Source organism: Mustela putorius, unplaced genomic scaffold (genome assembly GCF_011764305.1).
Source record: "Mustela putorius furo isolate JIRA1106 unplaced genomic scaffold, ASM1176430v1.1 tig00004035_pilon_pilon_pilon, whole genome shotgun sequence".
Classification (NCBI taxonomy): domain Eukaryota; kingdom Metazoa; phylum Chordata; class Mammalia; order Carnivora; family Mustelidae; genus Mustela; species Mustela putorius.
Genome location: NW_025422171.1, coordinates 1,024,869 through 1,049,906, shown reverse-complemented (window position 1 = coordinate 1,049,906; position 25,038 = coordinate 1,024,869). Strand labels below are relative to the sequence as shown.

Here is a 25,038-nt window from a genome sequence, read left to right as displayed (position 1 = left end):
ACGTTTACAGCAACAATGTCCACAATAGGCAAACTATGGAAAGAACCTAGATGTCCATCAACAGATGAATGGATCAAGAAGATGTGGTGTATATATACAATGGAATACTATGCAGCCATCAAAAGAAATGAAATCTTGCCATTTGCGATGACGTGGATGGAACTAGAGGGTATTATGATGAGCGAAGTAAGTCAATTACAGAAAGACAATTATCATATGATCTCCCTAATAAGAGGAATTTGAGAGGTAACGTGGGGGTTTGGGGGATAAGGAAGGAAAAAATGAAACAAGATGGGATTGGGAGGGAGACAAACCATGAGAGACTCTTAATATCACAAAACAAACTAAGGGTTACTGGGGGGAGGGGGATAGGGAGATGATAGTTGGCTTATGGACATTGGGGAGGGTATGTGCTATGTGAGTGCTGTGAAGTGTGTAAATCTGGTGATTCGCTGACCTATACCCCTGGGGCTAATAATACATTGTATGTTAATAAGAAATTTAAAAATTAAATAAAACCTGTATATATAGTTTATAGCTATATCTGTATATGCTTAAACGGTACCATTTTTTATATTTTCTTTCCACAGAGGAAATGTCTTCAAGTTATATTTTATCAAAATATCTAAAATATGTAAATCAGCATCATTTTGAATGCTAGGGTTTTCACTTATATGATACTGGAGAAATAATTTCCTCTTTTTCTTTTTAATGAATAATGTAAATACTTGGTGTCATATCTACTCTTTAAAAAGAAAATAAGAGGGGTGCCTGGGTGGCTCAGTCGTTAAGCGGCTGCCTTCAGCTCAGGTATGATCTCAGGGTCCTGGCATCGAGCCCCACATTGGGCTCTCTGCTCAGCAGAAAGCCTGCTTCCCCCTCTCTCTCTGCCTGCCTCTCTGCCTCCTTGTGCTCTTTATCTCTCTGTGAAATAAATAAATAAAGTCTTTAATAAAAAATAAATAGTGGGAGGAGTCAAGATGGCGGATAAGTAGCAGGCTGAGACTACTTCAGCTAGCAGGAGATCAGCTAGGTAGCTTATCTAAAGATTGCAAACACCTACAAATCCAACAGAAGATCGAAGAGAAGAAGAGCAGCAATTCTAGAAACAGAAAATCAACCACTTTCTGAAAGGTAGGACTGGAGGAGAAGTGAATCCAAAGCAATGGGAAGATAGACCGTGGGGGGAGGGGCCGGCTCCCAGCAAGCGGCAGAGCAATGGAACACAAAATCAGGACTTTTAAAAGTCTGTTCTGCTGAGGGACAATGCTCCAGAGGCTAAACCAGGGTGAAGCCCACGCACAGTCAGTGTGGCCCCAGGCCCCAAAGCGTCACGGAAGGATCGGGGGTGTCTGATGGCAGAGCTTGCAGGTATTAGAACGGGGAAGCCAGCTACAGAGACAGAGCCAAGGAGTTAGCTCCTAGCTTGAGGTTACCTTGAACTGGTCGCATGTTCGGTGAGCTCGGAGCATGGCCAGAGGCCTGGGAGACGGGAGTAATTGGGTGCTGTTCTCCAAGGGTGCACTGAGAAGTGGGGCCCCAGGCTCTCAGCTCTTCTGGGCCTCCAATAATTCTCCAATTATTTTTTATTCCCATCCTCTGGTAATCTACAGAAAGCGCTCAGGGAACAAAAGCTCCCCAAAGCAAACCCGAACGGATTACTCAGCCCTGTCCCTGGTAAGGGCTGTGCAATTCTGCCCGGGGTAAAGACACTTCAGAATCACTACAGCAGGCCCCTCCCCGAGAAGATCAACAAGAAATCCAGCCAGGACCAAGTTCACCTACCAAGGAGTGCAGTTTCAAAACCAAGGAGAGCAGCAGAATTCCAGAGGAGGAGAAAGCAAAGCATGGAACTCACGGTTTTCTCCCCATGATTCTTTAGTCTTGCAGTTAATTTAATTTTTTTTCTTTTTCAATTTTTTTTCTTCTTCTGCTATTTTTTTTTAACTTTTACCCTTTTCTTTTTTAACATTTTTAAACTAGTTTATCTAATATATATTTTTTCTTTGTTATACTTTTTCTTTATTCGTTTTCCCTTTTCTTTTTTTAATTCTTTCTTTCTTTTTTCTTCTTCTTCTTTTTTTTTTTTTCTGAACCTCTTTTTATCCCCTTTCTCCCCCCTCACGATTTGGGATCTCTTCTGATTTGGTTAAAACATATTTTCCTCAGGTTGTTGCCACCCTTTTAGTATTTTACTTGCTCTTTCATATACTCTTATCTGGACAAAATGACAAGGTGGAAAAATTCACCACAAAAAAAAAAAAAAAGAAAAAGAAAAGAACAAGAGTCAGTACCGAAGGCTAGGGACCTAATCAATACAGACATTGGTAATATGTCAGCTCTAGAGTTCAGAATGACAATTCTCAAGGTTCTAGCTGGGCTCGAAAAAGGCATGGAAGATATTAGAGAAACCCTCTCGAGAGATATAAAAGCCCTTTCTGGAGAAATAAAAGAACTAAAATCTAATCCAGTTGAAATTTAAAAAGCTATTAATGAGGTGCAATAAAAAATGGAGGCTCTCACTGCTAGGATAAATGAGGCAGAAGAAAGAATTAGCGATATAGAAGACCAAATGACAGAGAATAAAGAAGCTGAGCAAAAGAGGGACAAATAGCTACTGGACCACGAGGGGAGAATTCAAGAGATAAGTGACACCATAAGATGAAACAACATTAGAATAATTGGGATTCCAGAAGAAGAAGAAAGAGAGAGGGGAGCAGAAGGTATACTGGAGAGAATTATTGGAGAGAATTTCCCCAATATGGCAAAGGGAACAAGCATCAAAATCCAGGAGGTACAGAGAACCCCCCTCAAAATCAATAAGAATAGGTCCACACCCCACCACCTAATAGTAAAATTTACAAGTCTTAGTGACAAAGAGAAAATCCTGAAAGCAGCCCGGGACAAGAAGTCTGTAACATACAATGGTAAAAATATTAAATTGTCATCAGACTTAGCCACAGAGACCTGGCAGGCCAGAAAGAGCTGGCATGATATATTCAGAGCACTAAATGAAATAAACATGCAGCTAAGAATACTATATCCAGCTAGGCTATCATTGAAAATAGAAGGAGAGATTGAAAGCTTCCAGGACAAACAAAAACTGAAAGAATTTGCAAATACCAAACCAGCTCTACAGGAAATATTGAAAGGGGTCCTCTAAGCAAAGAGAGAGCCTAAAAGTGGTAGATCAGAAAGGAACAGAGACAATATACAGTAACAGTTACCTTACAGGCAATGCAATGGCACTAAATTCATATCTCTCAATAGTTACCCTGAATGTTAATGGGCTAAATTCCCCAATGAAAAGACACAGGGTATCAGAATGGATAAAAAAACAAAACCCATCTATATGTTGCCAGCAAGAAACTCATTTTAAACTGGAAGACACCTCCAGATTTAAAGTGAGGGGGTGGAAAACAATTTACCATGCTAATGGACATCAGAATAAAGCAGGAGTGGCAATCCTTATATCAGATCAATTAGATTTTAAGCCAAAGACTAAAATAAGAGATGAGGAAGGACACTATATCATACCCAAAGGATCTGTCCAACAAGAAGATCTAACAATTTTAAATATCTATGCACCCAATGTGGGAGAAGCCAACTATATAAACCAATTAATAACAAAATTGAAGAAACACATCAATAATAATACAATAATAGTAGGGGACTTTAACACCCCCCTCACTGAAATGGACAGATCATCCAAGCAAAATATCAACAAGGAAATAAAGGCCTTAAATGACACACTGGACCAGATGGACATCACACATATATTCAGAACATTTCATTCCAAGCAACAGAATACACATTCTTCTCTAGTGCACATGGAACATTCTCCAGAAGAGATCACATCCTCGATCCTAAATCAGGTCTCAACCGATATCAAAAGATTGGGATCCTTCCCTGCATATCTTCAGACCACAATGCTGTGAAGCTAGAACTCAGGAGGAAATTTGGAAAGAACCCAAATACATGGAGACTAAACAGCATCCTTCTAAAGAATGAATGGGTCAACCAGGAAATTAAAGAAGAATTGAAAAAATTCATGGAAAAAAATGATAATGAAAACACAATGGTTCAAAATCTGTGGGACACAACAAAGGCAGTCCTGAGAGGAAAAAATATAGCGGTACAAGGATGTCCAGTATCACCACTGCTATTCAACATAGTACTAGAAGTCCTAGCCTCAGCAATCAGACAACAAAAGGAAATTAAAGGCATCCAAATCGGCAAAGAAGTCAAACTATCACTCTTTGCAGATGATATGATACTATGTGGAAAACCCAAAAGACTCCACTCCAAAACTGCTAGAACTTGTACAGGAATTGAGTAAAGTGTCAGGATATAAAGTCAATGCACAGAAATCAGTTGCATTTCTCTACACCAACAAGACAGAAGAAAGATAAATTAAGGAGTCAATCCCATTTATAATTGCACCCAAAACCATAAGATACCTAGGAATAAACCTAACCAAAGAGGCAAAGAATCTGTACTCAGAAAACTAAAAGTACTCATGAAAGAGACTGAGGAAGACACAAAGAAATGGAAAAATGTTACATGCTCCTGGATTGGAAGAATAAATATTGTGAAAATGTCTATGCTACCTAAAGCAATCTACACATTTAATGCAATTCTTATCAAAGTACCATCCATCTTTTTCAAAGAAATGGAGCAAACAATCCTAAAATTTATATGGAACCAGAAAAGACCTTGAATATCAAAGGAATATTGAAAAAGAAAGCCTAAGTTAGTGGCATCACAATTCTGGACTTCAAGCTCTATTACAAAGCTGTCATCATCAAGACAGCGTGGTACTGGCACAAAAACAGACACAAAGATCAATGGAACAGAATAGAGAGTCCAGAAATAGACCCTCAACTCTATGGTCAACTAATCTTCGACAAAGCAGGAAAGAATGTCCAATGGAAAAAAGACAGCCTCTTCAATAAATGGTGTTGGGAAAATTGGACAGCCACATGCAGAAAAATGAAATTGGACCATTTCCTTACACCACACACAAAAATAGACCAAAATGGATGAAAGACCTCAATGTGAGAAAGGAAACCATCAAAATCCTTGAGGAGAACATAGGCAGCAACCTCTTCGACCTCAGCCACAGCAACATCTTCCTAGGAACATGGCCAAAGGAAAGGGAAGCAATGGCAAAAATGAACTATTGGGATTTCATCAAGATCAGAAGCTTTTTTTTTTTTTTTTAAAGATTTTATTTATTTATTTGACAGAGAGAAATCACAAGTAGACGGAGAGGCAGGCAGAGAGAGAGAGAGAGAGGGAAGCAGGCTCCCTGCTGAGCAGAGAGCCCGACGCGGGACTCGATCCCAGGACCCCGAGATCATGACCGAGCCGAAGGCAGTGGCTTAACCCACTGAGCCACCCAGGCGCCCCAAGATCAGAAGCTTTTGCACAGCAAAGGAAACAGTTAACAAAACCAAAAGACAACTGACAGAATAGGAGAAGATATTTGCAATCGACATATCAGATAAAGGGCTAGTGTCCAAAATCTATAAAGAATTTAGCAAACTCAACACCCAAAGAACAAATAATCCAATCAAGAAATGGGCAGAGGACATGAACAGACATTTCTGCAAAGAAGACATCCAGATGGCCAACAGACACATGAAAAAGTGCTCCATATCACTCGGCATCAGGGAAATACAAATCAAAACCACAATGAGATATCACCTCACACCAGTCAGAATGGCTAAAATCAACAAGTCAGGAAATGACAGATGCTGGCGAGGATGTGGAGAAAGGGGAACCCTCCTACACTATTGGTGGGAATGCAAGCTGGTGCAACCACTCTGGAAAACAGCTTGGAGGTTCCTCAAAATGTTGAAAGTAGAACTACCTTATGACCGAGCAATTGCACTACTGGGTATTTACCCTAAAGATACAAATGCAGTGATCCGAAGGGGTATGTGCACCCGAATGTTTATAGCAGCAACATCCACAATAGCCAAACTATGGAAAGAACCTAGATGTCCATCAACAGATGAATGGATAAAGAAGATGTGGTGTATATACACAATGGAATACTATGCAGCCATCAAAAGAAATGAAATCTTGCTATTTGCGACAATGTGGATGGAACTAGAGGGTATCATGGTTAGCGAATTAAGTCAAGCAGAGAAAGACAACTATCATATGATCTCCCTGATATGAGGAAGCAGAGATGCAACATGGGGGGTTTGGAGGGTAGGAAAAGAATAAATGAAACAAGACAGGATTGGGAGGGAGACAAACCATAAGTGACTCTTAATCTCACAAAACAAACGAAGGTTGCTGGGGGGAGGGGGGTTGGGAGAAGGGGGTGGTATTATGGACATTGGGGAGGGTATGTGCTATGGTGAGTGCTGTGAAGTGTGTAAACCTGGCGATTCACAGACCTGTACCCCTAGGGATAAAAATATATGTTTATGAAAAATAAAAAATTTTAAAAAAAGTCAGATCCCTTTTAAAGGGAATACAATAAAATATGTGGTTTATTTTCCTCAAATTAAAAAAAATAAATAGTTACGTTAGTAATTTTTACTATTTATATTTTTATTATGAGCACATATTATTTTATAATAAAAACACTAAAAAGTTAAATATTAAATTTTAAATATAAAATACAAATCAGACTCTTAATTTTTCCAAGGTGTTATATTTTGCAACTTCAAAGTCTTGTGGAAAATGAGGAATTTCAACATTCTCTTTACAAAACCTGAAACTTGTATAATAAAATTTTAGCATTAAAATGGAATTTTAGATTAAACAGAATATTCATTAAATTTTTCTTATATATCCCCTAATTCCATACAAAATACATTTTAAGTCCCTAATCCCTCCTCAGATACTCTGAACATGGTTAAAAAGTCTTGTGTAATGAGTTGGAATCCTCCTTTGGTTAACTCTAGAGCTCTGATGCCGAATACTGAGGGTCTGCATTGGAAGGTGGGGTGGCATGAAGCACAAGTGGAGGTGAAAGAGAAGCAGATCAGTGCACTGGAGAAAGCACCAGTCCTAGCAGTGGCAGGTGACCTGTGCTCTCTTGGGTTCTGGCCCTTAAGAAGCTGTCACTCAGGCAGGCTCACACCGGAGACTCTGTACTACATTCAATCACCACCCCCTTTAAAATAAAGGCATCAGATTTGTCATAGTCTGTGCTTTTATTTTTTATGTTTGTTCTGTCTTTTAACAGTACTATTAACAAATAAAATAAGGCTCAATGTGATGCTTAATGGATACCACAGTTGTGGGTATGCTTTACAAAACCATATATAATTGTAGCTCCAGGGCACCTGGGTGGCTCAGTCCTTAAGCATCTACCTTCACTCAGGTCATGATCCCAGGGTCCTGGGATAGAGCCTTTGTTGGACTCCCTGCTAAGGTGGGGTGGGGGGACCTGCTTCTCCTTCTCGAACTCCCCCTGCTTGTATTCCCTCTCTCTGTCTCTCTCTGTTAAATAAAGAAGCAAAAAAAAAAAAAAAAAAAAAAGAAAGAAAGAAAAAGAAAAAAAGAACTGTAGCCTCATATACTCCATTTGCAGAAGGTTGTCACTTTTCTATTTTTTTACATCTTAGGTAGGGAGTAAGGAAGAGTCTCAACTCTAAAGGCTTCTCGGTAAGGTAGCAGGGTAAGCAGACTACCCAGATCTCATCTCTAGTGCCTTTTCTTTTTAAAAATCAATCTAACAATTATGTCCACTCTTATATAATACTAAGAGGGAAATAATTAGCACTAGACTAGTTGAAGTAAAAAGTCTTAAATAAACAAAAGCCTAAAATAAGAGAAGCAAGATAAATGAAAATACTACAAAGACATGAGGTATTAATAGCATTTTAAAACTGAGCATCTTCAGTCCAGGTCATGATTTCAAGAGTCATCAGATCAAGCCCGCATCAGGCTTCCCACTTATTGCTTTTCTTTCTCTCTCTCCCTCTGCTCCCTCTATCTGTCTCTCTCTCAAATTAATAAATAAATAGAATCTTAAAAAACAAAACAAAACCTGTGCTTGAAGTTTACAAAACATTTTGCAAACTGAATCTTTTTTTTTTTTAAAGATTTTATTTATTTATTTGACAGAGAGAGATCACAAGTAGGCAGAGAGGCAGGCAGAGAGAGGAGGAAGCAGGCTCACCGCCAAGCAGAGAGCCCAATGAGGGGCTTAGATCCCAAGACCCTGAGACCATGACCCGAGCCAAAGGCAGAGGCTTAACCCACTGAGCCACCCAGGTGCCCCTGTAAACTGAATCTTAATGATCAGAAGTAGATTACTCTGGGGACACCTGTGTGACTCAGTCAGTTAAGCATCTGCCATCAGCTCAGGTCAGGATCCCAGAGTCCTGGGAATACTGTATCAGGTTCCTTGTTCAGTGGGGAACCTGATTCTGCCTCTGTCTGCTGCTCCCCCTGTTTGTGCGTGCTTGCTCTCTCTCTCACACACACAAATAAATAAATAAAATAAATAAAATTAAATAAAATAAATTGAAAAAAAAAAAGTAGATTACTCTGTGAATTCCAAAATGTTTTCCTTCTCCATGGAGTTGTCCAGGGACGGATCATCTGTTGTCACTTCTAGAACAAAAACACTTGTTTACTACTCAAAGGTTTATTAAAATTATAAACAATAAATCCTGGAATTTTTAAGATTCTTGAATATAGGTCATTGTGGGAGGCCGCAATAAGGCTTGAGATGAGGACCAAACCAGGCCCTGACTTGTGCCTCCTTTAAAGTCCGAATAACCTAACAAAAGGTTAGGAAGGGAAAAGCTGAGTAGCACTGAGAAAGGGTTTGTGCTGTGTTATGCGCTCCCCTATGTGACTTCCCACACGCTTGCTAAACAAATGAGAACAATTCGGTTGGGGTCAAAAGTTCATTGCTGGTCCTTGCTGCCCTGGTACTGCTCCTAAATTACTTTCAGGTTTGCCGTATCGATACAGAACAATTGTACTAGCATCAGCTGTTTGGTGTCACGAGGTCTGCTTATAGTTAAATGTGAAACTTATTATGGGAACTCGTGGTTGTTTAGGCTCAGGTATATTGCTTCTCCTATCACTATATATATGGCCTTAGTGCTTTGAATAAACTTAGCACTGTTGGACATCCTCCTTACTGCTCCTCCTGCCCCCATCTCTTTGTCTCTTAATTTCTTTTCACCATCCTCTTACCCTCACGTTTCCTGGTAGATTTGTCGCGCTGGTCACGACAGGTCATACTTAACACGGTATTCTTTTTTTTTTTTTTTAATGTTCTTAAAGTAACTAAAGTAATTGGTAATCTAAGGATAGTACAAATGGGACAAAAAGAAGGTAGATTAAAATAAAAGATAGTGAGAATAGATCATGATTTTATTTTAAGAGACATGTGAGGAGAATTCTAATATCTGTATTATTTGAAACTCATTGATGGATATACAATTTCAAATGATATTTTTCTTTTCTTAAGATTATGGTGAGTAGGGATGCCTGGGTGGCTCAGTTGGTTGAGCCTCTGCCTTCGGCTCAGGTCATGATCCCAGGGTCCTGGGATTGAGTCCCACATCGGGCTCTTTGCTCAATGGGGAGCCTGCTTCTCTCTCTGCCTTTGCCTGCCGCTCTGCCTGCTTGTGTCCTCCTTCTCTCTCTCTCTCTCTCTGACAAATAAATAAATAAATAAATAAAATCTTTAAAAAAAAAAAGATTATGGTGAGTATAGTAATGAAATGCATTTCTAGTATGCTGCAGGGTCAGAATGAGTTCCCCAGTGCCATCATGTCACAATGAAGGACCTGAGGATGTTTGATAATTTTGGTAATATGTCTAGACCATTCTTTGACTATACTGCCTTTGATAAACCAAAATGTTTACTATAGCACCTGTAATATATTAAGCGCTTTATATAAAATACTTACCAGAACTGCTTGCCTTTTGACAAGGAAGTGGTATGATGTCCAGTGCCTTATTAGGATCATAATTCATTATGTCCAAGAGCCTCCTTTCTTTGATTGAGTCCCATATAAAATCTGGGTTTATAATATGGATATGGTTCTTTTGGATAGACTTTAGTTGATACTGGCTCAGAACATCAGCATTGTCTATGATTATATGTGTGCACTTAGAAAAAAAGAAAAAGAATCAATTCATTATGTACATATAGAAACAAATCGAAATACTTTTATCTGTTAGTTTCATCCTTAAAAGTCTTTCTTTATTAAGTTCAATTAGCCAACATATAGTACATCATTAGTTTTTTATGTAGTGTTCAATGATTGATTAGTTGCATATAACACCCAGTGCTCATCAGATAATGTGCCCTCCTTAATGCCACTCACTCTGTTACCCCAATCCCCCACCCTCTGCCTTCTGCAACCCTCAGTTTGTTTCCCAGAGTCTAGAGTCTCTAATGGTTTGTCTCCCTCTCTGATTTCTTTCCATTCAGTTTTCCCTCCCTTCTTCTATGGTCCTCCGCACTATTCCTTATGTTCCATATATGAGTTCTATATGATAACCACCTTTCTCTGCTTGACTTATTTCACTTAGCATAATACTCTGCAGTTCTATATGTGTGGATGCAAATGGTAGGTATTCATCCTTTCTAATGGCTGAGTAATGTTCCATTGTACACATGAACCACATCTTCTTTACCCATTCATCTGTCGAAGGACATCTTGGCTCCTCCCACTCTTACGACTATTGAGGAAGTTGTTTCTATGAACGCTGGGGTGCATATATCCCTTCTTTTCACTACATCTGTATCTTTGGGGTAAATACCTAGTAGTGCAAATACTGGATCATAGGGAAGCTCTATTTTTAACTTCTTGAGGAACCTCCATACTGTTTTCCAGAGGGGCTATACCAGCTTGATGCCATATCCTCGCCAACATTTGTTGTTCTCCTCTAGGATTTTGATGGATTCCTGTATCACATTTAGGTCTTTCATCCATTTTGAGTTTATCTTTGTGTATGGTGTAAGAGAATAGTCCAGTTTCAATTTTCCCAACACCATTTATTGAAGAGACTGTCTTATTTCTATTGGATATTCCTTCTCACTTTGTTGAAGATTAGTTGACCACAGAGTTGAGGGTCCATTTCTGGGCTTTCTATTCTCTTCCAGTGATTTATGTGTCTGTTTTTGTGCCAGTACCATGCTGTCTTGATGGTAACATCTTTGTTATACAGCTTAAAGTCAGGCATTGTGATGCCCCCAGCTTTGGTTTTCTTTTTCAACATTCTCCTTGTGACCGGTGTCTTTTCTGGTTCCATACAATTTTTGGATTGTTTATTCCAGTTCTGTGAAAAAGGTTGATAGATTGCATTGAGTGTGTAGATTTCTCTGGGTAGCATAAACATTTTAACAATGTTTATTCTTCCAACCCATGAGCATGGAATGCTTTTCTATCTCTTTGTGTCTTTCTCAATTTCTTTCATAAGTGTTCTGTAATTTCTAGAGTACAAATCCTTTGCCTCTTTGGTTAAGTTTATTCATAGTTATCTCATGGTTTTTGGTGCAATTGCAAATGGGATAAATTCCTTAATTTCTCTTTCTTCAGACACATTGTTAGTGTATAGAAATGCAACTGATTTTTGTGCATTGATTTTGTATCCTGCCATGTTGCTGAATCACTGTTATGAGTTCTAGCAGTTTTGGGGTGGAGTCTTTTGGGTTTTCCACATAAAGTATCATGTCATCTGCAAAGAGAGAGAGTTTTACTTGTCAATTTGAATGCTTTTATTTCTCTTTGTTGTCTGATTGTTAAGGCTGAGCCTTCTAATACTATGCTGAACAGCAGTGGTGAGAGCAGGCATCCCTGTTGTGTTCCTGACCTTAGGAACACAAAGCTCTTAGTTTTTCTCCACTGAGAATATTTGCTGTGGGCTTTTCATAGATGGTTTTTATGATATTGAGGTATGTTCCCTCTATCCCTGTCCTTCAAGAGTTTTAATCAAGAAATTATGCTGTATTTTGTTGAATGCTTTCTCTACACCAATTGAGAAGATCATATGATTCTTGTCTTTTCTTTTATTAATGTGCTCTGTCATATTGATTAATTTGTGAATCCAGTTTTAATTCCTTGCACCCCAGGAATAAACTCCACCTGGTAGTGGTGAATCATCCTTTTAATGTACTATTGGATTCTATTGGCTGGGATCTTGTTGAGTATTTTGGCATTCATGTTCATCAGGGACATTTGTCTGTAATTCTCCTTTTTGATAGGGGTTTTTGTCTGGTTATGGAATCAAGGTAATGCTGGCTTCATAGAAGGAGTTTGGGAGTTTTCCTTCCATTTCTATTTTTTGAAAGAGCTTCAGTAGAATAGGTATTATTTCTTCTTTTTTTATGCTAAATATTTTATTTATTTACTTGACAGAGAGAGAGAGAGACAGAGAGACAGCAAGAGCAGGAACACAAGCAGGAGGAGTGGGAGAGGGAGAAGCAGGCTTCCCACTGAACAGGGAGCCTGATGTGAGGCTCAATCCCAGGACCCTGGGATCATGACCTGAACCAAAGGCAGATGCTTAACGACTGAGCCATCCAGGTGCCCCTCTTCTTTAAGTGTTTGGTACAATTCCCCTGGGAAGTCATGTGGTTCTGGACTCTTGTTTTGGGAGGTTTTTTATTACTGCTTCAATTTCCTTGCTGGTTATTGGTCTGTTCAGGTATTTTACCTCTTCCTGTTTGTCTTGGTAGTTTATACATTTCTAGGAATGCATCCATTTTGGCATATAGTTTGGCATATAGTTGCTCGTAATATATTTTAACAATTACTTCTATTTCCTTGGTATTGGTTGTGATCTCTCCCCTTTCATTCATGATTTTATTAATTTGGATCCTTTCTCTTTTCTTTTGTATACATCTGGCCAGATGTATACAATCCTATTAATCCTATTAATTCTTTCAAAGAACCAGCTCCTAGTTTTATTGATCCGTTCTACTGTTCTTCTGGTTTCTATTTCATCGATTTGTGCTCTAATCTTCAATATTTCTCTTCCTCTGCTTGGTTTAGGTTTTATATGCCATTCTTTCTCCAGGTCCTTTAGGTATACAGTTATCTTGTGTATATGGGATTTTTCCGATTTTTTTTTTTGAGAGCAGCTTTGACTACTACGTACTTCCCTCTCAGGACAACTTTTGCAATACCCCATATGTTTTGAATTGATGTGTTTTCATTTTCATTAGTTTGCATGAATTGTTTAAGATCTTCCTTAATTTCCCGATTGATCCATTCATTCTTTAGCAGGATGTTCTTTAACCTCCAAGTGTTTGAGTTCCTTCCAAATTTCTTCTTGTTATGGAGTTCCAGTTTCAAAGCATGTGGTCTGAAAATATGCAGGGAATGACTCAATCTTAGGTGTCAGTTCAGGCCTGTCTTGTGACTCAGTATGTGATCTATTCTGGAGAATGTTGCATGTGCACTCAAGAAGAATGAGTATTCTGTTGTTTTAGGATGGAGTGTTCTGTATGTATCTGTGAAGTCCATCTGGGCCAGTGTGTCATTCAAAGCCCTCATTTCTTTATTGATCTTCTGCTTAGATGATCTGTCCATTGCTGTGAGTGGGGTCTGCAAGTCCCCTACTATTAATGCATTATTATCAATATGTTTCTTTACTTTGGATATTGTTTTATATAACTGGCTGCTTCCACATTGGGAGCATAGATATTTCCAATTGTTAGATCTTCGTGTCAGATAGACCCTTTGAGTATGATATGGTGCTCCTCTACATCTCTTATGAAAGTCTTCTATTTAAAATCTAATTTGTCTGATATGAGAAATGAGAACTGCTATTCCAGCTTTCTTTTGAGGTCCACTGGCATGGTAAATGGTTCTCCATCCCTTCACTTTTAATTTGGAGGTGACTTTAGGTTCAAATTAGTCTCTTGTAGATAGCATATGGATGGGTCCTCCTTTTTCAATCCAATCTGATACCCTGTGTCTTTTGATTGGAACATTCAGCCTGTTTATATTCAGAGTAACTACTGAAAGATATGAATTTAGTGACATTGTATTGCCTGCCAAGTCTGTAGTTTGTTCTGTAGATTGTCTGTTACTTTCTGGTCTGTTACTCTTGGGCTCTCTCTTTGCTTACAGTATCCCCCTTAGTATTTCTTACAGGGCTGGCTTGGTGGTCACATATTCTTTCAGTTTCTGTCTGTCCTGGAAACTCTGTATCTCTCCTTCCATTCTGAATGAGAGCCTTGCTGGAGAAAGTATTCTTGGCTGCATGTTCTTCTCATTTAGTATTCTGAATATATCTCGCCAGCACTTTCTGGCCTGCCAGGTTTCTGTGGATAGGTCTGATGTTATTCTGATGTTCCTCCCTCCATGTGTAAGGAATCTCCTCTCCCTAGCTTCTCTCAGCATAACTTCTTTGGCTCTAAGATTTGCAAGCTTCACTATTATAGGTCAGGGTGTTGATCTGTTTGGGAGGGTTCCTCTCTGTCTCTTGGACACGAGTGCTTATTTTCTTTCTCAAATTAGGGAAGTTCTCAGCCATGATTTGCTCAAATATACCTTCTAGCCCTCTCTCTCTTTCCACCCTCTCTTGAATCCTGATGATTCTGACATTGGTTCTTTTCAATACACCATTAAGTTCTCAAAGCCTTTCTTCATGGGCTGTTAGTTGTTTTTCTCTCTTTTTCCTCAACCTCCTTCCTTTCCATCAGCCTGTCCTCTAGATCACTGATTTTCTCTCTGTCTCACTGACCCTAGTTGTTAAAGCATCCAATTTAGATGGCATCTCATTCACAGCACTTTTAGATCATTAGCACTTTTAGGCCTGATTAGATCTCATTACCACCTTTAGAGATTCTGTATTGTCATTTATACTCTTTTCAAGCCTAGCTATTAACTTTATAATTGCTATCAGGTCATGATCTCAGGTCCTGGGATCGACCCCCACATCAGGCTCTCTGCTCAGCAGGGAGCCTGCTTCTCTCTCTCTCTCTGCCTGCCTCTCTGCCTACTTGAGATCTCTGTCTGTCAAATAAATAAATAAAATCTTAAAAAAAAGAAAAAGGAAAGAAAAAATCCAAAGAGGTCAGACACCACCACAGAAAAGCAAACAAGGCAAGATGAACCAAAACAATTAAAAAAGGGGCGTGGGAGACACTATAATCTCACAGGGTGGACAAAGCAGGGTGATACTCTTGCTCCTGATTGAATTTTGGTTTCTGTTTTAGAAGACACTACATCCCAAAATTGCAAGGAAAGCAAAGTTTATATATATATAAAATTGGATAGAGTGAAAAAAGGACAAGAATGAGGCATAAATCTATAAAATGTAGATGTGAGAAAAAAGTTAAAAAATAACTTAAAAACACAAGTTGGTAAAATAAGAATCTAGTTAAAATGCGGAAAAGTTTTAAAAAATGTAAAATTTTAGACTGAAGGATAAACCAATCATGAGGTAACATATGGAACTCGATACATTATTTGCCCCTGGTTCTGGGGTTTTACCATCCTGTGGGATTTCTCAGGGAGGTGCCTGCTGTTCTACTTCTCAGGTGTCTTTCCCTGGGCAAAGTTGCCCCACCCCTTGTCAGGGGGATGGGCTCAAGGTGAACTGGTCATCTGTGTCGCTTTTGTTTCTTGGTGGCTTTCCACACCTCTTCAGAGGGTCAGAGCAAAAACAGCCATGCCAGGATCTTTGGCCCAGAGGCACGAGATCACAGTTCCCCTTCTTCAATAAACTCTCCAGGTCAAATTATCTCCACATCTGTGTGTATCAAGCCCACAGACTTCTGCAGTTCACCCCCACTACACTTCTCCTGGGGGGTGCCTCTGGTGCCCATGAGCAACACTTCGCTTTGTGTCTTTGCAACTTCAACTGGTTGTGAGCTCACACACATCCTGCTCTGCTGCTCCCAGGTCACAGCTGGGTGCCATCCTACTCTCCTTTCTGGAACCATCAGTGCCTGAGAGCTGTTGTCCAGTCATAGGCACAGCCTCTGTGTGCCATACTCCACAGACTCTGGCAATTTGCACCCAATTCGCACCAGGGGGTGCTCTAAGGGTCCACGAGCCTCACTGCACTTTGTGTCTTTGTGACTGTGAGTGGTTCTGAGGTCAGGTACGGACCCTGCTCCATTGCTCCCAGGTAATAGCTGGATGCCATCCTACTCTCCTTCCTGGCGCCACTACTTCCCTGAGAGTTGTTGCTAGATTCATGGGAGCAGCTGTTTTATTTCTATCCAGGAGATGTTAAACAGCCCACATGTTCCAGTTGCCTGGGGCGAAGAGTGGTCTTCCTACCAGCCCAGCTCACGGTTTATGGTGACTGGAGCTGAGAGTCCCTTCTGAGCTCTCTGACCATAACCAGTTTCCCACTTCACTGCTCGGGCACCCTATCGGATCAGGCACCCCCATTCTTTCTGTGTCTCCGGGATCCTCCGAGATCACAATGACCCACTTAGAATTCTGCTTTTTCCATCTCCTGTGACCCTTTAAGAAATCTGTCCTAGTGAGCAATTTCTAAGAGTTCTGATTTCACGCTCCAGTGTTATATCACTTTCCAGCAGCCAGCTTATGGAGGATTCCTCCCCACTCTGTTTATCTTAAGATATTTCCCCACAGATTCACAATTCCACATCTCCTACCTTGCAAAAAGCAATTGTTTTTCTGCTTGTAGAGTTCCAAATATATTTTCTTACAACTCAGGCGGAATTTGTGTGTGTTCAGAATAGTTCTATAGATACCCAGCTAAATTCAAGGGACCAAATAAAATGAAGTCCCCGACCCTGTCACTATCTTGCCCTAGAATGTTCACCCTTAAAAGTCTTCAAGATAATTTATAGTAATCTTTCTCAGACTTCTAAAACTCTTACAAATAAAATAATTTTTAGTTAAATAAAAGTTTAAAAAATCAATAGTTTTTAAAGAATAGGGATAGGGATATACCATAATTGATTAACCAACCCTAGAGGTTATTCCCAAGTTTTCACTCCTTTAAACAATGCTGTGCTGAGTAACTTCATGTACACATATTTGTACATTTGTTTAATTGTTTTCTTAGGAGTGGAATGATAGATTCAAAAGGTATTCATTATTTATTTTATGTGTTAAGTTGTAATTTTATTAATTTATTATGGAATAAATAGTATATGCACATTTTAGAATATCTATAAAGTAAAATAATAATAATAATAAATTAACATATGTTTCATACCATTGTTCCCAGTTCATCTCCCCAGAGGCATCTGTTTTAACTTGTTTCTGGAGTATCCTTCTAAGCTATTCTATGCATAGGCAACACACATATAAGTACACAGCCCTAATTTTAGTCACAAATGACAGCATACTAAACATGATGTTATGAACCTGCTTTTCCACTTAATAATTCATCTTGGAGCTCATTCCTCAACAATATATAGTTGTCTCCTTCATTATAATACATGGTATGCACATTTCAAAAGTTTATATACATTGGCAACATAATTTCCAAAAAGTTTACACTATGTGGGAATTTCTGGAAATGAGAGACCATGTTGGCATTCTTTACCCAGAAGATAAACTGAGAAAGCATAACTGGCATGAATTATTCATCCATGCACAGAAATGGAAACAGGCAAGTGAGGAAAGCTGTATTAAGAGATATATACACAGTTCTGCCTAAACTGGAGGTGAACAGGGACATTCCATTTCTGATAATCACAGGCAAACTACTAAATGCCAGAGGGCACCCAGGATCTAGCTGGAGTTGAACATACTTCACAGAACAAACTAGACTCATGTCAGCAAGCCCCAGGGATGTGGTCCAGGAAGGGTCAGGCTAAGCCACCAATCTTAAACTGTCAGGTCTACAATTCCATTTCAAGAGAGGGAAAGTAGCTTCCTTCGGACTTTAAATAAACAAAACAAGCAGTAAAAGCTGTATAAGCAGTTCAAGATGAGTTTACATGTTTTTCTTCGTCCCGAGTCACACTGTACAAGTGACACTCAGGGACGACATACTAGGGAGTGATTAGATGGAATGCTTTTTGCAAATGCTGTACACCATCACTTTTCTCCTTCAAGAATAGATTTGGCTGGTCTGTAATTATTTCTGTTTAGGTCTTCAGGTCTTGTACTCTAATAACTTCAGATTCACAAGGTACGTGTAATTTCTCTACAGCTCAAGGAAATGGAGAGAAGGTGGGATGCATGGTCTTTCCTCCTCTGCCTTTCTCCAGCCCAGCTTCCCTGTTAACGATGTCATAATTTCACCTGCCTTCAGTGACTTTCTTCTGTGGCCAATTGTCTCTGCTTACCCTTCTAACCATGACCCATTCACCCTTAAAAAAATATATTAATTTATTATTTTAAGTAAGCTCTATGCCCAACATGGGGTCTTAACTCAAGACCCCAAGATCAAGAGTCGCATGATCTTCCCACTGAGCCAGCCAAGCCCCCTGAACTACCCTCCCTGAACGGACAGTATTTATCACACAGTTCTTACAAAGTTTACATACCTGAGGATTTAATAAAAAGGAAAAATTTCCACCATTCTCCTTAATGTCATTTTGTAGCTTTTTCTTCTGTTGACGAGCTAAGTGCTTAACTTTCAAACAGAAGTTACAATTTGCAAAGATCCTCACAGTCATCCTGTAGGGAAAAAAGTTTCAAGTAATAGTTTTAAAGTCTTCTCAATGGAATATTATTGAGCCATCAAAAAGAATGAAATCTTGCAATTTGCATTGACATGGCTAGAACTAGAGAGTATTAGGCCAAGTGAAATGAGTCAGTCAGAGAAAGACAAATACCATATGATTTCACTCATATGTGGAGTTTAGAAACAAAACAGAAGAACACTGGAGAAGTGAAGGAAAAATAAGATAAAAACAGAGAGGGGGAAAATCACAAGAGACTTAAAAAAAAAAAAGGATTTTATTTATTTATTTGAAAGAGAGGATCTCCAGCAGACTCCGTATGTAGCACAGAGCCTGATGCGAGGCTCAATCCCAAGTCCCCAATATCATGACCTGAACCAAAATCAAGAATCAGATGCTTAACTAACTGAGCCATCCAGGCACCCCAGCCATAGGATACTCTTAACCATAGGGAACAAACTGACAGTTGCTGGGGGGAGGTGGGTGGGGAGATTGGGTGACTGGGTGATGGGCATTAAGGAGGGCACTTGAGGAGCACTGGATGTTAGATGCAACTGATGAATCACTAAATTGTACCCCTGAAACCAGTAATACAGTATATGTTAACAAAATTGAATTTAAATAATAAATAAATAAATAAATCACAGTATAATAAAATTCAGGGGAGTCTGTGGAAAAAAATAAAGGATTTTCTTTTCAGTGAATATAAATGACAGTGCATCAGGAATTTTCTACATGCAAACAATGTGAATATGGGCATTATTTTAAAAAGGCATATTGCAATCATTTTTAACTACAAAAATTGAACAGTGATCAAACTTACAAGTATGTTGGTTTTAGAATCATTTCTAGCTTTATGGCTGGTACTATGGCGCTCCAAAATTCTTTCATATAGGCTTGTACTATACACCTTAATGAAAATGTACAGATTTCAGTTACAGATCAGGTGTGTGGTTTAAGAACACAAAGCACTTCTTTCTAGATTAAAAATTAATATATGTGATAGTGAAGCCACAGATTTTATACATAATTCTTTAAAACTTAAAAGACCCTTAATCCCATTAGTTATGTGGATGTCTGTTAGCCATTCTAGAGAAAAAACTGATCAATTAGTAATAAAAGTATGCAACTTATGTTTAAATGGAAACATATTAATGTTTTAATTTAACTTCTTTTACTGTCCTACTTTCCTATATATGGAAAAGATTTACTTCTAAGAAAAATAGGCATATTTTGAAAGGAAAGAAATGTATAAGTATTTAACAGTAAACTTCGTTTGCCTTTTCTTCCAGGCTTTTTTTCTATGTGTATGTACTGTAATGGACTATGTTATTATCAAAATTGAAATCATACCATATTCACAATACCTATCTTGCATTTTGTTTTAGCATTTTGTCTTTAGCATCAAGTCATTAATTATTCCTGGAAAACATTTTTAAGAAAGGCTATCTTAGATAAATGTCATAAATGAACTATTTCTATTGTTGGGCAATCAAATTACTTCTAAATTTTGTTATCAAAAACAAAGCTATAGGGACACCTGAGACATCAGGTGGATAAGTGTCTGCTTTCAGGTCAGGGATCCAGTCCCTCATCGGGTTCATTGCTAGGTGAGGTAGCCTGCTTCTTCCTCTGCCCGCTGTTCCCCCTGCTAGTGCTTGCTCACACACACTCTCTCTCTTTGACAAATAAAACAAACAAACAAACAAACAAACCAAAACTTATGGGAGAGTTTAGGTGGCTCAATTGGTTAAGAGTCTGACTCTTGATTTTGGCTCTGGTCATGACCTTGGGTTCCAGGATCAGCTCAGTGGAGAGACTGCTGGAGACAGTTTCTCCCTCTGTGCCCCCACCTTCTCTCAAATAAATAAATATTTTTTAAAACATGTTTATTTATTTGATAGAGAGAGACAGCAAGAGAAGGAACACAAGCAGGAGTGGGAGAGGGAGAAGTAGGCATCCTGCTGAACAGGGAGCCTGATGTGAGACTCGATCCCAGGACCATGGGATCATGACCTGAGCTGAAGGCAGATGCTTAACAACTGAGCCACCCAGGCGCCCTTCAAATAAATCCATCTTTAAGAAAAAAAGCTATGATGCACACCCTTACATGTAAATCTTTGTTTGCAATTCCAATGGTTATCTTAGAAAATAGTACTGAAATCCTAAACAATACTGACTCAAAGAGCTTAAATGATTTTTATTCTTGTTAAATTACATTACTTTTAGTTTTACCTTAAATTGTATTATTTTTCAGTTTTGCTTAAATTTCCAAGGAAAGTACTATGAATTTGTCTTTCTAAAAATAACTTCTCCCCCAAAGTAGGTTAACCAGAATGGAGAAAAATAAAGAGCATCTACAGTGCTGGAAATGTTCTAAACCAGATAATGGTGATGATGCACAACTCATTAAAAGTCTTTGAATCATACAATTAAAATGGGTGAATTTAACGGTATGTAAAGTATATCTCAGTAAAGTTGTTTTTTAAAAAGCACTTAGGGGGCTCCTGGGTGGCTCAGTGGGTTAAGCTGCTGCCTTCCACTTAGGTCATGATCTCAGGGTTCTGGAATTGAGTCCCGCATCAGGATTCCTGTGCAGCAGGGAGCCTGCTTCCTCCTCTTTCTCTGCCTGCCTCTTTGCCTACTTGTGATCTCTCTGTCAAATAAATAAATAAAATATTTTTTTTAAAAAAGCACTTATGATCCCTCCATGAGAAATAACACCACTGTTGATTTTGATATTTCTTTCAATATCTTTAGATATTATTCTTTCCTGTATCAATATATTTTATAAATTACTTTAATAAAAATATGTTATTTGTGAATATTATTTATTGAATTTTATAGCCAGTTTCTTTTATCTAACTTTTAATGAGTATTTGCCCAATATCACTAAATAGTCTTTGAAAATATCTGTTGTGGCTATGTGTAATTTAACTCTTCCCCAAGTCACCAGATATTTGGTTACTGAAAATTGTTCATTATTAAAAATACACTGACAGAAATGTCTTAAACATATATTTTTGACCAAATCTCTGTCATTGTTCCCTTAGAATAGATGGCCAGAAGTGGAATTACTGAGTCAAACAGTATAGATATTTTTTAACCTTTATTTTGGTGGCACAATGTGCCTCACATAAAATTTTCCATTTTAACCATTTTTAAGTGTACAGTTCATGGAACTATTTGTGAAGCCAAAATATAAACAAACACTTTAAACAACTCTTCTTCACAGCTGAGGTCCTGTAGGGATAGTGAAACTAACACTCAAATACTGTGAAATCTCAAGTCAGGCCTTGACTTCTGTCTTCCTACTCATTGTAGGAAGTGAAACTAACACTAAACTAACACTATAAAATTCTGTGAAATCTGAAGTCAGGCCTTGACTTTTGCCTTCCTCCAGATTGTATATGGAGTCTCTCTTACATGTGTGGCCTCTCCTGGCTAGCCACTTTCTTAACATGTGCCACCGGTCTCTCCCTTCTTTCCAAGCTTCTCCTAAACAGTCAGTGTTCATTCATGTGGGCATCAGAGTTTATTGTGTACATAGGATATTTTGGAGTCAGTCTCTGTTACAAACACAGGATAAGACACACATCCCCAGCTCCTGAGAAACAACCTGAGCTCCTCCTCACAAATTCCAGCTACTCTATCCGCAACATGCAAATATGGAGAGTGATTTCCTCCTTTAGCATTACACTCCACTTTAAATATTTTTATGTGTTTATTGTTATTTTGTAATCCAGAGTCAAAAGTCTGAACATTCAGCAGTGCCGTGTTCCTCCGGACAAATGCCCAGCTGAGTCACTGGGCATTCCCCGCAGGAAGTATTTAATGGATTTCCAAGTTTTCAACTTTGATCTTCAACATGTACACTGAATGTTTCTATCATGATGTTTCTAATTTCGAGGTCAGATTACATTCCCTGATTATTCACAAAAATACTGTATTTTTTTTTTAAGCGTATACTTTTCCAAACCTATATTGAAGAATACCCCATTTTAAGAAGACAGGGTGTCTGCCTAATAGAAGCAAGAAACAGAGTTTTGTCGCCATCTGCTCATTTTCCCGGAGCCCGGAGCGCGCTCAGAGACCCGCTCGAGCACCGGCCCCACCTGTGTCCTGTCACCTGAGCCGCCGACTCGCTCGAGAACACGCCAATGCCCCCGAAGGGGGCATGCCCTCGGGCTGCATGAACGGGCCTGCTGTCCCAGGGCAACCAGCGCGGTAAGGCCAACCACGCAACCACCATCAGCGGCGGCACAGAGCTGAGCCAGCCGCTCAGGATGGGAGTCGACACGGACACCCTCGGCCAAGACTGCCCCAACCGCCCACGGGGTCTGGCCATCCGCGCCCACGCACCTGCCTGCCGGGGATATGGCCCACTCCCGACACTCGCTGCTCCTGGCGCTCCTGGCTCGGGACTCTCCTCGCCTCCGATGCTCCGGGCTTTCGAAGCTCCCCGCTGCCTACTCTCCCCACTCCCACAGCTCCCTCACCGACTGCTTCCGGATTCCGGGCTCCAAACTCCCCGCACTGACCCGAGGCGCGGTCCCGGCAGCCAGTGCCCCTGAGAGCGCTGCCGGAAGCCAGCCCTTGGCTGCCTCCAGAGGCCCAGCCCGGCGATCCATACCGCATGCTCCTTAGGCGGAAGACCGAGGGGCTGCCCCGGGATTAAGTAGTTGGCTGGGCTCAGGTTTCTTTTCAGACTGAGGATTCAGGATTTTATTTATTTATTTATTTTAAAAGATTTTATTTGTTTGCGAGAGAAAGAGCACAAGCAGGGGGAGGGGCAGAGGAAGAGAGAGAGAGAATCCTCAAGTTGACTCCCTGCTTAGCACAGAGCCCAGGGGGCCTTGAAGAGGGGGTCAGTCCTAGGACCCTGAGATCATGACCTGAGCCAAAGTCGGAGGCTTAATCTACTGAGCCACCCAGGCACATCAAACGTTCAGGATTTTTTTCAGTTTCATCTTTCAGGCAGGATTTGGCCAATGAGGTTAACTCCAAAGTTGGAGTTTGATTAAAAGTGGGTGAATGGTGCTGCCATTTAACCGAGAAGTGAGAGTAATTACCGGAAGCAAGTAAGAAGCAAATTTCGGGAGGGTTTGAGAATGGAGAAGCAGGAGGTCAAGATAATGAATTTAGTTTAGGACTTACTGAATTTGAAACTTGTTGTAGTGTTCTCAAGTAGTTATAAATATAGATCTACCATTCGAGAGAGGTGGGGGCTGAGATTCACTGAGTGGGGGGAAATAATAGGAAACAATAAAATTCTCCAGATAGTGAATTAAATGAGAATAGAAGAGATGTAGAGCAGATATGGACTTGAATTCTGACTCTACTATTTATTACTCAGGGGACTATGGACAAGGTACTTTACTGGGGCCCCTGATTCATCATTAACTTTTGGGTGGTATAAGGATCAACTTAGGTGACAGCAGCAAAAATGGTACAGTAGGGAGGCTCAGGGTCCATCCCTGCCCCAAAACATTTTTATTTATTTATTTATTTATTTTTTTTTTTTCCCTTCATTTTTTTTTTTTTTATTTTTTATAAACATATATTTTTATCCCCAGGGGTACAGGTCTGTGAATCACCAGGTTTACACACTTCACAGCACTCACCAAATCACATACCCTCCCCAATGTCCATAATCCCACCCCCTTCTCCCAAACCCCCTCCCCCCAGCAACCCTCAGTTTGTTTTGTGAGATTAAGAGTCACTTATGGTTTGTCTCCCTCCCAATCCCATCTTGTTTCATTTATTCTCCTACCCACTTAAGCCTCCATGTTGCATCACCACTTCCTAAAAATGTTTTAAAAATATTTTTATTTTTTTATTTGAGAGCAAGTAAGTGAGAGAGAGAGAGAGGGAGAGAGAGCAGGTGAGGGGGGGAGGGGAGGGAGAGAGGGAAAGGGAGAAAGACTCCTGCTGAGCAGGGAGCCAGATGCTGGACTGGATCACAGGACACTGGGATCATGACCTGAGCAGAAGGCAGATGCTTAACCAACTGAACCACCCAGGCACCACCACCCCCCAAAACCCAGAAAAAACTGTCAGAAACAACCTTATCAGAATATGGAAGATAGTCAGAGTTTTAGAGCAAACAAGCAAATATGTAACCAGGAAAAAGGCCACTGAAACAAGGTAGGAGATGTTTACATGTTTTCTCTTACTCTAGCTTCACTCCCTTTGCCAGTCCTCATTCCCGGTTTGTATAATCTGGCTCTGGAAGGAGCAGAGACTTTGTCTTAAGGAATTATGTTTGTTTTGACCTGTGTGGGGTTTCTGTGAAGGACTGATACTATGGGTTTACCTTTGTTTTTCCTAACTCAGATTTTCTCAGGCAGTAAAACAGCTACTTAGGGAATGTAATGTTCAAGAACATTGAAAGGAAAATGAACAAACTCCTGCCTGGGCAACAAAACAAAACAAAACAAAACCCAAAAAGCAGAGTAGGCTGA

General features: G+C 39.7%; 1 protein-coding gene across 6 annotated transcripts in view; it reads right to left on the bottom strand.

Moving 5' to 3' along the window:
* PARP4 (poly(ADP-ribose) polymerase family member 4) overlaps positions 1–23,191 on the bottom strand; it is a 129,905-nt gene extending 106,714 nt beyond the window's left edge. Inside the window, exons 1-6 of one of the 6 annotated variants that reach the window (XM_045072417.1) lie at positions 22,937–23,014; positions 19,398–19,484; positions 18,437–18,569; positions 9,903–10,104; positions 8,520–8,586; positions 6,658–6,739 (exon numbers count right to left, since the gene is read on the bottom strand). In XM_045072417.1, coding sequence (XP_044928352.1) covers positions 6,658–6,739; positions 8,520–8,586; positions 9,903–10,104; positions 18,437–18,569; positions 19,398–19,465 — 552 coding nt within the window. In that variant the 5' untranslated portion in view covers positions 19,466–19,484; positions 22,937–23,014. Of the gene's footprint in view, positions 1–6,657; positions 6,740–8,519; positions 8,587–9,902; positions 10,105–18,436; positions 18,570–19,397; positions 19,485–22,936 lie in introns of those variants that run through there. The other 5 variants (XM_045072418.1, XM_045072416.1, XM_045072415.1 and 2 more) reach the window with 5 other exon arrangements.
* Positions 23,192–25,038: the final 1,847 nt, after the last annotated feature.